The sequence below is a fragment of the Pongo pygmaeus genome, chromosome 6 (genome assembly GCF_028885625.2).
Source record: "Pongo pygmaeus isolate AG05252 chromosome 6, NHGRI_mPonPyg2-v2.0_pri, whole genome shotgun sequence".
Lineage (NCBI taxonomy): Eukaryota > Metazoa > Chordata > Mammalia > Primates > Hominidae > Pongo > Pongo pygmaeus.
Window position 1 is genome coordinate 141,467,143 of NC_072379.2, and position 14,110 is coordinate 141,481,252.

General features: G+C 43.6%; 2 gene segments (V, D, J or C); both read left to right on the forward strand.

The window, feature by feature from the left end:
* Positions 1-715: 715 nt before the first annotated feature.
* On the forward strand, positions 716-4,236 carry LOC129041609 (T cell receptor beta variable 6-2-like). The segment is given in 3 exon segments: positions 716-842; positions 932-1,369; positions 4,121-4,236. Coding segments are annotated over 3 exon segments (645 nt in total).
* LOC129040074 (T cell receptor beta variable 7-2-like) lies at positions 2,575-6,015 on the forward strand. The segment is given in 2 exon segments: positions 2,575-4,493; positions 4,636-6,015. Coding segments are annotated over 2 exon segments (498 nt in total).
* The last annotated feature ends 8,095 nt before the right edge of the window (positions 6,016-14,110 follow it).

Here is a 14,110-nt window from a genome sequence, read left to right on the forward strand (position 1 = left end):
AAAACCAATATAGACAAAGGATTTTAAACAGGATTATTGGATTATGGTCGATTAAGCAAATTAGAAAAGGATACTTGAAGGAGTATTTGGGACACAGGAATCAAAAACACCAGGAAGACATGAGGAGTTTTTCTAAGATTCCAGACTATAGCAATACTTAGATAACCAATACCAGTGTATTAATGAGTAGTTATTATTATTATTATTTTGAGATGGAGTCTCACTCTATCATCCAGGCTGGAGTGCAGTGGCATGATCTCGGCTTACTGCAACCTCCGCCTCCCTGGTTCAAGAATTCTGGTGCCTCCGACTCCCGAGTAGCTGGGACTATAGGTGCACGTCAGGATGCCTGGATGATTTCTGTATTTTTAGTACAGATGGGATTTCACCATGTTGGTCAGGCTGGTCTCCAACTCCTGACCTGAAGCGATCTGCTCTCTTCAGCCTCCCAGTGGGCTAGGATTACAGGCATGGGCCACCATGCACAGCCAAGTAATTTGTATCATCATGGGAATAGAAAATATACGTTGAGTTACAAACTAATTACCAAAAGATATTTAAAAAATGGTAGACTTGCATCAATTCAGACAAAGGCATTCTTCCTATCGAAACTGTTCACTGGTGCATTCATCTTGAATTTGACCATCTGGGGAAGGGGCGTGGCCTCTCCTAACAGCAAGGCTCTGGGACCCAGGCAGGGAGAATGAGGTCTCAGAATAATACCTTTGAAAGACGTGTTCCCTTTTCACCAATGCACAGACCCAGAAGACCCCTCCATCCTGCAGCCCCTGCCATGAGCCTCGGGCTCCTGTGTTGTGCAGCCTTTTCTCTCCTGTGGGCAGGTGGGTCCTGGGCAGGGCCCCTTGTGTGGATTTCAAGGCCCAGCCCCCTCCCGTTGGGGCTGCAGCATCAGCTTTGTTCTTCTCTGCAGGTCCAGTGAATGCTGATGTCACTCAGATCCCAAAATTCCGGGTCCTGAAGACAGGACAGAGCATGACACTGCAGTGTGCCCAGGATATGAACCATGACTACATGTACTGGTATCGACAAGACCCAGGCATGGGGCTGAGGCTGATTCATTACTCAGCTGGTGAGGGTACAACTACCAGAGGAGAAGTCCCCGATGGCTACAATGTCTCCAGATTAAAAAAACAGAATTTCCTTCTCGGGCTGGAGTCAGCTGCTCCCTCCCAGACATCTGTGTACTTCTGTGCCAGCAGTTACTCCACAGTGCTGCATGGCTGTCTCCTCTCTGCACATAAAGGCAAGAGAAGGTGCTGCCCTCCTCCCCAGCACAGACTCAATGATGTCCTTGGTCCTAGCACCGAAAACTTTGGAGCCCCAGTGGGCCCGGGCAGTGCGAGACTTGGTCTGTGCCAGGTGCCTCTGCAGTTGGTCTCGGCCAGGCCTGGACTGGTCCCAGGGACTCAGATGTCTTCTTTGTTGCCCTCCGGTCTTTCCTCTGAGCTGTCCTTTTGGGCTGGGGCCAGGGGTTTCCCAGCTCTGACTTTCCTAGTCATTCACCTGAGTCTGAGGCCTCCTAGGTGAAATAGGATTTGTATTTCAGATCCATCTAGACTCCCATCTCTACCTGGGTACCACATGCTTTCTTCTCTCTATGATTTTTCCTCATATTGAACCCTATAGTGGTCTCAGCTGCAGCCTTCATTTCCTATATTCACAGTTGCCCTCCAAGGCCTTGCTGGGTTTCTCCTCCCTAACCTCCCTGCCCTTCTCTACTCCAGCCATGTTGAGAGACTCTGAAGTCCATTTCCTGTGCCCTGGGCTGGAACCTTCCTTTCTGTAGTGGTCAACACCTACCTGTGCTTCAGATCTCAGCATGATCAGCCCTCGTGATAATCATCATTATGCTTCCCTCGGCTCCCAGCTGAAGTCAGCTTCCCTCTCATAATCTCTCATGGTATCATGTGCCTGTTAGTCAGCAGAATTTAGCACAGTTGGAATCTTCCAGATACTTTAAACCCCATGAAGGCCAAGGCTATGCCTGCTTTCTATATCAGCAGCAGTGCCTGGCACAGGCGGAGACCCATTTCTTAGAGAATGGATGAGTCAATGACAGAGTGAGTGATGAGTGGATGGATGAACAGGAGCACCCTAGATCCATTTTACCCTGGCAGACAGAGATCTGGCATTAAGTCCAAGAAATCTTACCCCTTTGATTGCTGAGCTAGGGTAGGTCCTTGAAATAAATGGGGAGTCGCTATCATGGGTGGTCACACCTAGGTCAAAAATTCCTCCTGCGTCTGCAGCACCAGACCTCCTCCAGGTCTCTGTGCTCTCCTTCAGACTCTTTCCCACAGCAACTCTACACAGATCAGAGATCCCTTTCCAGAAACCCATGCATACAGTTTTGTTATTTTGGAACCAGTTCTGGTACTAAAAACTCCATTAGGTTTTCATCAATAAAACAGAGCCACTAAAAGTACTATGGAGAGGAGGATTTATGACATGAGTTAGACCTTATATAAATGTAGGGGGAGCTGAGGAAGAGAAGTCTGGAGGGCAGATCTAGCCAGGCAGATTTAATTCATGATTAATGTGACCTCTTATTCTACTCAAAGCAGAGCATATGATTTCAACAAAAAAATTGATTTTCCTTTGTAAAAGTTGGACCTAAATAGTGAGCTATTTTTGTCCCATAATTGTCTTAAGTTGTCTAATGGTGGAACAAATCCTTGATGCTAGGACTTTGATTTCCTTGGAAGAACAGGAAAAAAAGTCATGCATATACAGCCTTACAGGCTCTATTTTATGGAGGAAGCATGATAAAAAGGAAACAGAAAATCAGAATTCTCTTCTGGAACCTACATTGGGACTGTCCTCAGAGCAGGTTGTGATGTGAGGAATCTAATCTACGGGAGGTATTTCACAGCTCGGAGTGCAGCAGACAGTTCCTGACCCCATGCATTTGGGGGTGAGATCAGAGACAGTTGAAAGACTATGGAGTCTTGACGTTCTGCACGCTCAACCCTGGCCTCTCCCTGAATTTCACAGATTAACATCAGACCAATTTACTCCCACTATTAAAAATATTAAAACAAAACCCGAGGAGGAACAGTGGAGCAGAAGCAATAAATCATTAAAATGGACATCCTAAAGGTTTAAAATTTTGCCATCATAAGATGTGAACGTTTGAAGAGCTACATTTAAATGAATACAAGAAGGAACTGAAACAAGAACACGAAAAAAAGAGACGGCCAGAAACCATCAAAAAATATTAAAGAAATAATCAAATAGAATGTCTAGAAATCATTACAATTACTCCAGAAAACAAAATGGAAGCTAAACAGCAGATTCAATGCCTCTATAGAGATTATTAGAATATCAAAGATGGATCTCAAGAAATCACCTAGAATGCAGCACAGAAAATTAAATGTAAAATACAAAAAAGTGAAGGAACAAAGAAAAAATGAAGTTCTAGTATATTAGAAAGTATATAATGTTTAATTGAACTTTTTCTTATTTTCTTGTATATAATTGAAGTTTCAGAAAGAGAAAATAAGGCAAATTGCCTGACGTGATTTTTTATGTGATGTTAGCTGAGCATGTTCCTGAGATGTTTGAGGACTGAAATCCTTGTTGAAGAATTCAGATGAATTACAAGACGAATAGGCAGGTCCCAGTGAAATTGCAGACCACAAATGACAAAGAAAATATTTTATAGCAATCAAAAGGGAAAGATAAATATCCTCCAGTGGAATAGAATGAAGGAAATAGTCAAAGTCAAGAAAAAGGATTAAAAATAACCATTAAATCAGAATTGTAGTCCTCATTTATTGAAGATTGAGATGGATTAAAAATACCTACACGACAGGAAAAGAAAATATGTAAAACTAAAAGAATTCTGTGAGTTTGCCACCAAGGTATGTTTTCTGAATTATAGTTAACAAGGGTGGGAAATGATTCCAGAAGAAAGGCAAGAGGGCAGTTGGTGAGGGAACCCATGTGATGGGACAATCCCATTGGGCACGTGTGAGTAGGGGAATGGAGGAGGCTGGGGCATCAATGGGGATGGCAGAGGGCACTCTGACTTGGAGGAAAGACAATGAGCTCATCCCTTGATGCCTGGTGTTGGGGGCACTGTTGGCACATCCTACAGAATGTGCCCAGCAGACAGAGGAGCGGCTGTGGGATGAGAAGGTGAACTCGGAGATGCAGCGTGAGGCCTCCGGGTCCAGACAGCATGGGAGCCCAAAGCGATGTCCCATGCAATAACGTTGTTTACAAGGAGCTTATAAATATTTAAAGTAGTCACCCAAGTGTGTTCTAATATAAATCCTGTGTTCCTGAGGTCATGCAGATTGAGACAGGATGCGATGTCACGATGGGAACTTCCGTGTAAGGACAGGGGCGTCCCTCCTCCTCTCTTCCTGCTCACAGTGATCCTGATCTGGTAAAGCTCCCATCCTGCCCTGACCCTGCCATGGGCACCAGGTTCCTCTGCTGGGCGGCCCTCTGTCTCCTGGGGGCAGGTGATTCCTCAGAGAGCAACCATTCTCATTGTGTGTGTGTGTGTGTGTGTGTGTGTGTGTGTGTGTGTAGGGGTGGGATGTGTGCATTTGTGTGATGACTAAAATTATTTTCCTTGTTCTGTTCCCAACTTTGTCTCCACAGATCACACAGGAGCTGGAGTCTCCCAGTCCCCCAGTAACAAGGTCACAGAGAAGGGAAAGGATGTAGAGCTCAGGTGTGATCCAATTTCAGGTCATACTGCCCTTTACTGGTACCGACAGAGCCTGGGGCAGGGCCTGGAGTTTTTAATTTACTTCCAAAGCAACAGTGCACCAGACGAATCAGGGCTGCCCAGTGATCGCTTCTATGCAGAGAGGTCTGGGGGATCCATCTCCACTCTGAAGATCCAGCGTACACAGCAGGAGGACTCGGCCATGTATCTCTGTGCCAGCAGCTTAGCCACAGCGTGGCACAGTCGCCTCCTTCCTGCTCATAAACCTCATCCTTCTTTCTCCTTGCAGCTCCTAGAGACCCTTAACAGAGGCCTCTCTTTGCTCCTCCCTCCCCATGGGAAACAAGTAGATTTGGACCTCAGCTTGTCCTTTGGGTAGAAAGAGACCACAGATTCACCCCTAAGACACACTAACTATAAATGTGGGTGGTGGAAGCAATCGTGGCCCACCGGGCTCTAGGAGTCCTCAGAACCAGCTCATTGCTCTAAGGCAAGCACTGGGTGTCTTAGCCTTGGCTTTCAGGGCTGGGACACGCAGTCTTCTTTGGGGCCTGGGAGGTTGCTGCCCACATAGAGAAGCTTCAGGCATGGCCGAGGAACAAGCGTCTTCCCCTGCATGTGTTGGGGCATCTGCAAGGCCTGAAGCTTCATCCACAAGAACATTCTTTCTTCTGAAGCCTCTCCTGTCACATTGGAAGTTTTCTGCAATACAAGAGCAAACCATTCTTCCTGTTTGACTTAAAAGTCTTTGTGGCTTTTGTGGTCATTACTTGGTGAATACAGCCATGATAACAATAAGACTTCGTTTCTTTTGCCTAGTGTAAGCAATGCGAGTTCTTTATTTTGTTTTCATTTACCACTGCTCCTGTCCTGAGAGACAGAAGCATGCATCCACTACTGCTCCAGTGTCAACTTGGTTCCCTAGGAAATGGGGTTTCTAGAACCTGAATGCTGACAAATAGGAGTTGTATATATGTATACCATGCAACCTGCATTTAAAAATGTATGTACATGGTGCAGTGACTAAATCTAGCTAATTAACATACGCAGTACCTCAATCCTTATCCTTTCTTGTGGTGAGAATACTTGAAATGTACTCTGTTAGCAATATTCCAGAATACAATCCACTGTTACTAACTTTAGTCACTGTGTTGTACAATAGATCTTTTGAACTTCTTCCTCCTATTTGAGTGAAATTTTGTATCCTTTAACCAACATCTGCCCAGCACCCCATCTCCACCCCAACCTCTGGTAATTGCTGCTCTAGTCTTTTGATTTGAAATAATTTCCCAGAGATCTTTAACTCGAGAAGCTGGAGTTTTAAAAACAATAATGCTTATATTATTTTTGTTTTGTTTGTTATTTTACATATTGCAATATAGTGTTTGTTGCAAATATAAATGAGTATATTGTAATAAAAATTCTTCACCTCTCTTTGAGTGAAGCTACATTTCACATATATGAAATTTCAAGCTGTGGTCAGAGCTGACATGATTATGGATCATGGGTTTCTGGGAGTCCTCAGAGACAGCCCTGTACACAAAGGTTAAGATAGATTATCCCAGACCCAGCCAGGACAGGGGTGCCCTGAGTCCTGCAGAGCTGGTTGGGGAATTATAGTTCCCTAAATTCACTTATCAGAAATTGTGGTAGCGCAGATACCAAATTTCTTTCTCTAGCAAATGATGATCATTGGCAGGGATTGTTCTGAACCCATTCTAATTGCTCCATCAACAGATCATTCCTTTTTTAGTTGCCCTGTGTGTCCTGGGAGTGAATAAGTCCCAGGCACAGATGGGAATTTCCTGACCTTAGGATGCTGTTCCAAGGACTTCCTTGCTAGACCCTGTCTCCAGCTTTTCCCACCTTTATCCTCATGACCCCTAAGACAAATGGTCCTAATAATGGACCAGCTCTGAAACTTAAGATCGAACAGAACACAAACCACAACCGTAAACACTGATGCTGAAAGAAGTGGTAAAAAAGGTGAGCAGGGTTTCCTACCTGCACTGAGAGTGAACATACAAGGACAGCAAAGGGAAGGTTTTATTAATAAGCAAACAAGAAGCAATAAAGACCCTGCTCTAAGTGAATGTAACTAATCTCTTTGAGTTAAAAAAGGAGCACGTCCATAAAAGTATTTCAAATCAAAGTCTAGAAGCTTCCAAACCAGCCAGCACAACCCTGAGAGCTCTGTGCTCTCAGCAACTTCAGAGAACTCATCAATCCTTTCTGGGCTCAAACTTCCCTTTGTCCACTCAAAGACCCAGGGTCACACTCTCATCCTATTACAAAAACAATGGGCTTTGCTATTGTTGCTGATGCCTCATTTCTAGGAGTTGAGTATTAAGCACTGAAGAGCTTTGAAAGTTGGGCTTCTGAGTCAATTGATGTGCTGGAGCCAGTTTTTCTGACTCACGAGAGACAAATAGGCACACTCTTCCCAGCTCCCCATTCAGTGAAGCCATGTTGACAGCTTGAAATCCACCATAGTGCCTGTGTTGATACAACAGAAATTGGTTAAGTGCTACTAGGCATGTGCCCACCTCCACAGACACTCAGTTTACCAGCACATCACTGGAATGTTTTCTGAGACAGTGATGTCCCTGTTATGTCGTCATGTCTTGTGGGGCCAAAAGGACTCCAAATTCACCTCCTCTCTGTTCTTGCTTTTAGAAACCATGATCTAAGGTGACCTCAACTGACACTATTTCTATTCAATCTCCAAATTCCCTTACTTTGTGGGTCTGTGTCTTCTGTAAGCATGCCAGTCCAGAACATGACAACTATTTTGAACGTAGCTAAAGGAAACAGTGAACCAGTTTATCCTTCCTTGAATGGAATATGTAGATGCTGCAGTCATTGGGAACAGAGATGGGGCAAGCAGCAGCTCTGGGCTGTGAACCACTTTAGAGCCAGACAATTCTTCAGTGGCACAAACACACCCTTGGGCATGGACTAATTTGCTTTGGAAACTAAGCAGCTCCACGCCAGTCACCAATGACCTTGGATCTATTTTCAGCTGAGAGATCAAAAAGATCACATTCACCTTAAATGTCCTCCTCCTCTCCAGTATATAGTACAGCCCCCGTCCAACTCAGTCCCTGGAGGTCATCCAGAGCTCCCAGAGAATCTCTGCTCTGGGGCAGAATCACCAACGCTCCTCCTCGCCAGCTCCCCACAGGCTCCAGCAAGGCTTTCCTGCCAGGTGCAGGGCATGGGTGTGGCTCTGCTGTCTCTCAGGTAGAGGGAGGCCATACGATAATGTTTGTATAAGAAGGATTGGGTTTCTGAGGTTCCTCTCCAATACTTGACATAATTTTATTTGCTTTTTGTTTCACTCTACAATGTCACCATTTAGGAGAGCAATTATTTTGGTTGCATTATTTATGGCACTTTGAAAGATTTTTGTGGTTAAATTAATTTAAGAAATCATTCCAATTATGCATCTTTTCTGTTCAGATATAATCTGAGGCAGTGGAAGAAACAGCAATGATTTTGAAAGCAGTCACTTACATGCCCTATGATAAAGGCATTGTTCAAGGTTCATTACTCACACCTAACTTACAGTCTACTGGAAATGAAAGGCACAGAGTTGGTGGCCTGTAATCAAGCCACGAGAGAGGACTATGCCAGTTACTGTGGGACTTCAGGGCATGAAGAGATGACCTCCCCTTTAGACTCTGCTCAACGACGAAGGAATGAGTTGGTCCATGGGAACCTGAGGAGGAGAAATTCCAGGAGCCTTTAACTGGGACAGAGCAAGGGCTGTACAGCAAGTCATTGGAAAGGGAAATGGTTCATCTGGTCTGTCACAGAAGATAGTGGATAGAAAGGTCATATAATCCCCAGTTCCCTGGCTGATTTGCTTCATTATGATACTATTTTGCAGCAGCGTACCCTCATCTCACACCACTCCTCTACCTCTTTCAGAATCATCTCCTCCCTCTCTGCTGCTCAGATCAGCACATGTGCATTGTACAAGCTATTCCTTTACTGTAGCAGGCCTTTTGCTGGTCTTAATTATATCCATCCTTATTTTCCCATTAGATACTGCTCCCTTCATGATTGCTTATTGCCTTGAAAGGGATCCTCTTTTTTTTCCCCCCCCAAGACAGAGTTTTACTCTGTGGCCCAGGCTGGAGTGCAGTGGCGCAATCTCGGCTCACTACAAGCTCTGCCTCCTGGGTTCATGCCATTCTCTTGCCTCAGCCTCCCTAGTAGTGAGTAGCTGGGACTACAGCCGCCTGCCACCACACCCGGGTGATTTTTTGTATTTTTTAGTAGAGACGGAGTTTCACCGTGTTAGCCAGGATGGTCTCGATCTCCTGACCTCGTGATCCGCCCACCTCGGCCTCCCAAAGTGCTGGGATTACAAGCATGAGCCACCGCGCCTAGCCAAGGGATCCTATTTTTTATATCCCAGTTTTACTTTTTATTAACACATATCTGACCCCATCTTGAAGGTAATCACATTATCTGCCTAGTCTTTTGCTAATCTTTATTTTTATGGTAGCATTGTCATTTGGGGGGACATATTTGTTTATCTTTGGTAATGGAAATGAAATAACGTTACACTTCACTTTCTGTGTCTTCTTCCTACTTTAGAGTAAACATTATTTCCTTCCATTCTTCCTATTCTATTCCTCTCTCTTTAGATAGTTTTAAGGGAGAAAATGTCAGTGAGACTGTAACTGCAACCATGGGGTAAGAATTATTTAGAATGAGGGTGGGATATTAAGCTTGATAACTCAAAGGAACAGTCAGGGTTAAAACTAATGTTGGGGTCGGGGGTTAGAGAAGTTGCTTATAAAACCTGCGGGGTGGTACTTCTGGAATAGTCTCCCGGCTCCCTCTGCAGACACTTCCCAGCATCCCTTGGGCCATTCCCGTTGCAAAAGCAATGATGAAATTTCACTTATTGGCCACAAGATGGCACTGTGGTCCACTGGGATCTAAGGGACTCTGGGGAGGTTTGGAAAGCAGCCTAGGAAGGAAAGGGTTAAGAAAAATTAGGGCTGGAATCCAATATTATGCAGATGTTGCAGCAGTTTTCAGTTATTGCTAGACTACTTACAGCTATGCAAGATGCAGGAAATACCTCTAATCTTTAATGAGATCCACAGTTGATGAATTTTGGCCTGGCAGCCTTGGTGTTAAGGGCAGGTGCAGACAGAGGAGCAACTGTCTCAGAGGAGAATGGGAAAGTGAGGGATGGGCTATGGCTTAAGCCCAGCGTGTCTCTGATGCACCCCATCTTCCCTGCAGCTCTCACCAGGCAACAGCCTCCATGAGAGTAGGTGGATCCTGCCTGAGCCCAGTCAGAAGGCCCTGGACTAGGTGAACTCTGTAGGCATGGGGGGGTAACACAACAGGCCCACCTTCCACAAGTTTGCAAAGTCTGGGCTCCAGGCCTTTTTTTTTCCTTTTCCTCTGCAGAGCCCTGCCACTTCTGAAGTCTTGTCTTCACTTTCTGCTTGCCTCTCCAACAGCCCCCATGGAGGCAGGGATCAGCCAGGCACCAAGATAGCACAGACACACAGGGAAAAAGATCATCCTGAAATTTGCTCAGATTAGGAACCATTATTCAATGTTCTGTTATCAATAAGACCAAGAACAGGGGCTGAGGCTGATCCATTATTCAGGTAGTATTGGCAGCATGACCAAAGGCGATGCCAAGGAAGGGTACAATGTCTCTGGAAACAAGCTCAAGCATTTTCCCCCAACACTGGAGTCCGCTAGCACCAGCCAGACCTCTGTACCTCTGTTGCTGTGCATCCACAGCCCTGCACAGCCAGCTGCTCTCTGCACAAAGAAGGGCAGCCACAGGCTGGAGGTGGGCACTCCTTCCCAAGGTGCCTATCTCAACCAGGAGATAAAGGTGCCCTTTTTGAAGCTCTTCTCAGACGTCCCAGCAATGGGCTCCCAGTCTGTGCATCCTCCTGCAGCAGGAACTTCGGTGTGAGCTGAGGTTCATCACTGTGATGTGGATGCAGGAATGCAAACAACACTTAATGTTATTTTGCTCAATTTGGAATATTCTGGCAGTTGCGTAAAATAGGAGTAATAGCTCCCAAAACGAAATTTGTATCTCATTTTCTTTATGAGAGAAAAGAAAAAAAACAGAAAGCAGCTGGGCAGCTTTAACCTGCTGGAGTGATCTGGTATTCTACAAGTCTACAAGTGGTAAAAAGAACATCACCTTGGCCTGGATTCCATTGGATACAAAACACTACAAAAAGTCTTGAAAACAATTTATAAAAGACCTAAGTAAACAATCTACTTAAAGGAAATGTTAGTAGATCCACCACATAGTGCCATTATACCTGAAGATGATCAACTAGTGAAATTATTATGTACAGATTATCAGCTAAGTCTCTACTTATTACCTCTGAGCATAGAGCAGTGTTTGAGCCTTCTGAGGGTACCTTAAGGAAGGAACTTAATTCTTAACATTACTTTGGCTTGGATTAAAATCCATGAGCTCATCAAGTTTTTATTGTAAAATATTACAGAATAATAATGAGCAAACATTTTATTTTCCTCTAGCATTTATTCCTCTTTAGAATGTGCAGGTAGAAGCTCACACACATGAGCAGTGTTCCTTAAGATGAGATCCATTAACCCAAGAGTGGGAGGTAAACAGCTGGCCTTCACAGGAAGTGCAAACCCCAAATGCAGTGACCCCCCCTGTGTCTACGCTGTGCCCAATACCCCTCTGTGAGGCTGCCATAAAGGAGGGCAGGCTCCTTGCTTGGCAAAAAAATCAGCTCACCAATTGGCCACTTTGCTGAAGACCAGAATAAAAGGCTAAATTGTGAGAATGATGAATGCCCAATTCCCAAATTGTGAAATGTGTAACAGTTCACAATTCTTGGAATAATTTCAACCATGTGTGGTTTTTTTTTTTTAAGTTTTTCTTTGTCGACAGCTTTCTTTCAGCCACTGATCCTCAGTTGTTGCCCAGCCCCCTTGTCAGCTGATCTCATTTTGATGCTAATTTTTTTTTTTTTTTTTTTTGCTAGCTTTGGGGTTGTTTGTTCTTATTTTACTATGTCCTCTAAGTGTGGTGGTAGGTTGCTAATGTGAGATCTTTCTAACTTGTTTATGTGGGTGTTTAGTTCTGTAAACAATACTCCTAACACTGCTATAGCTGTGTCCCAGAGATTCTGGTATATTTAATCTTGGTTTTCATTAGTGCCAAAGAATGTCTTGTTTTCTACCTTCATTTTATTGCTTACCCAAGTCATTCACTAGCAGATTGTTTAATTTCCATGAAATTGTATGATTTTGAGAGATCTTATAACTCTTGATTTCTGTTTTTCTTTTGTGCTGTGGTCCGAGAGTATGGTTGGCATGATTTCGGTTTTTTTTTTTTTTTAAATTTGTTTACAATTAGTCTGTGTCCAATGATGTGGTTGATTTCAGAGTATTTGCCATGTGTAGATGAGAAGAATGTGTATTATGCTGTTATTGGGTGGAGTGTTCTGTAGATGTCTGTTAGGACCATTTAGTCAAATGTTGAGTTTAGTTTATGAATAACTTTGTTAGTTTTCTGCCTTGACAATCTAATACTGAGTGTTGAACTCTTCCAGTATTGTTGTGTGGTTTTCTAAGTGTCCGTAAGTCTCTAAGAACTTGTTTTATGAATCCAGGTGAACCAGTGTTGGGTGCCTATATATTTAGGATAGTGAGGTCTTCTTGTTGAATTGGGCCCTTTATCATTATGCAATGCCCTTCTTTGTCATTTCTGATAATTGTTGGTTTAAAGTTTGTATTGCCTGAAATTAGAATAGTAACTTCTGCTCTTTTTTGTTTCCCGTTGGCTTAGTCATTTTTCTCCATCGCTTTATGTTGAGCCTATGGGAGTTGCATATGAGATGGGTCTCCCGAAGACAGCATAGAGTTCAGTGTTTCACTTGTTTATACAACTGGTCGCTCTTTTTTTTTTTTTTTTTTTTTTTTTGAGATGGAGTCTCGCTCTGTTGCCCAGGCTGGAGTGCAGTGGCGCGATCTTGGCTCACTGCAAGCTCCGCCTCCCGGGTTCACGCCATTCTCCTGCCTCAGCCTCCCGAGTAGCTGGGACTACAAGTGCCCGCCACCACGCCCGGCTAATTTTTTGTATTTTAGTAGAGACGGGGTTTCACTGTGTTAGCCCGGATGGTCTCGATCTCCTGACCTGGTGATCTGCCCGCCTCGGCCTCCCACAGTGCTGGGATTACAGGCGTGAGCCATGGCACCCGGCAGCTCTTTTAATAATAAATGACTTTTATGTGCTGTGTTTAGCCTGTTTACATTCAAGGTTAATATTAATACGTGTAGATATGATCCTGCCATTGTGTTCTTGCTTGGTTGTTATGCAGACTTGATTGTGTAGTTGCTTTATAGTGTCAGTGGTCTATGTACTTAAGTGTGTTTTTTGGTGGCTGGTAGTGATCCTTCATTTCTATGTTTAGCGCTCCCTTCAGGACCTCTTGTAAGGCAGGTCTGGTAGTAACAAACTCCTTGAACATTTGCTTGTCTGAAGGGATCTTATTTCTCCTTTCCTTATGAAGCTTAGTTTGGCTGGATATGAAATATATATGGATACTGGTTGGAATTTCATTTCTTTAAAAATGTTGAATATTGGCTCCCAATTGTTTTTGCCTTGTAAAGTTTCTCCTGAAAAACCTGCTGTTAGTCTGATGGGGTTCCCTTTGTAGGTGACCTGCCTTTTCTCTTTAGCTGACTTTAATATTTTTTCTTTCATGTTGACCTTGGAGAATCTGATGACTATGTGTCTTGGGGGTGGTTGCCTTTTATGGTATCTCATAAGAATTCTCCGTGTTTCCTGAATTTGAATGTTAAACTCTCTAGCAAGGTTAGGGAATTTTTTGTGCTCAATATCCTCCAATATGTTTTCAATGTTGCTTATTCTCTCTGCCTCTCTTTCAGGGACATCAATGAGTCATAGGTTTGGTCTTTTTACATAATCCCATATTTCTCAGAGGTTTACTTCATTCATTTTTCTTTTTTTCCCCCTCTTTTTTTGTCTGACTGAATTGATTCAAAAATAAGTGTTCAAGCTCTGAGATTATTTTCTCAGCTTCATCTATGATGCTGTTAATACTTCTGATTATATTATGACATTGTTGAGGTTAGTTTTTCAGCTCTATCAGATCAGTTTTGTTCTTTCTTAAAATAGCTATTTCATTTTTCAGTTAATGTGTCATTTTATTGGATTCATCAGATTCCTTAGATTGACTTTCAGCTTTCTTCCGAATCTTGATAGTGTTTGTTTCTATCCTGTTTCTGAATTCTATGTCTATCATTTCAGTCACTTCAGCCTGATTAAGAATCATTGTTGGGAAGCTAGTGTGTTCATTTGGTGGTAAGAAGGCACTCTGACTTTTTAAGTTGCCAGAG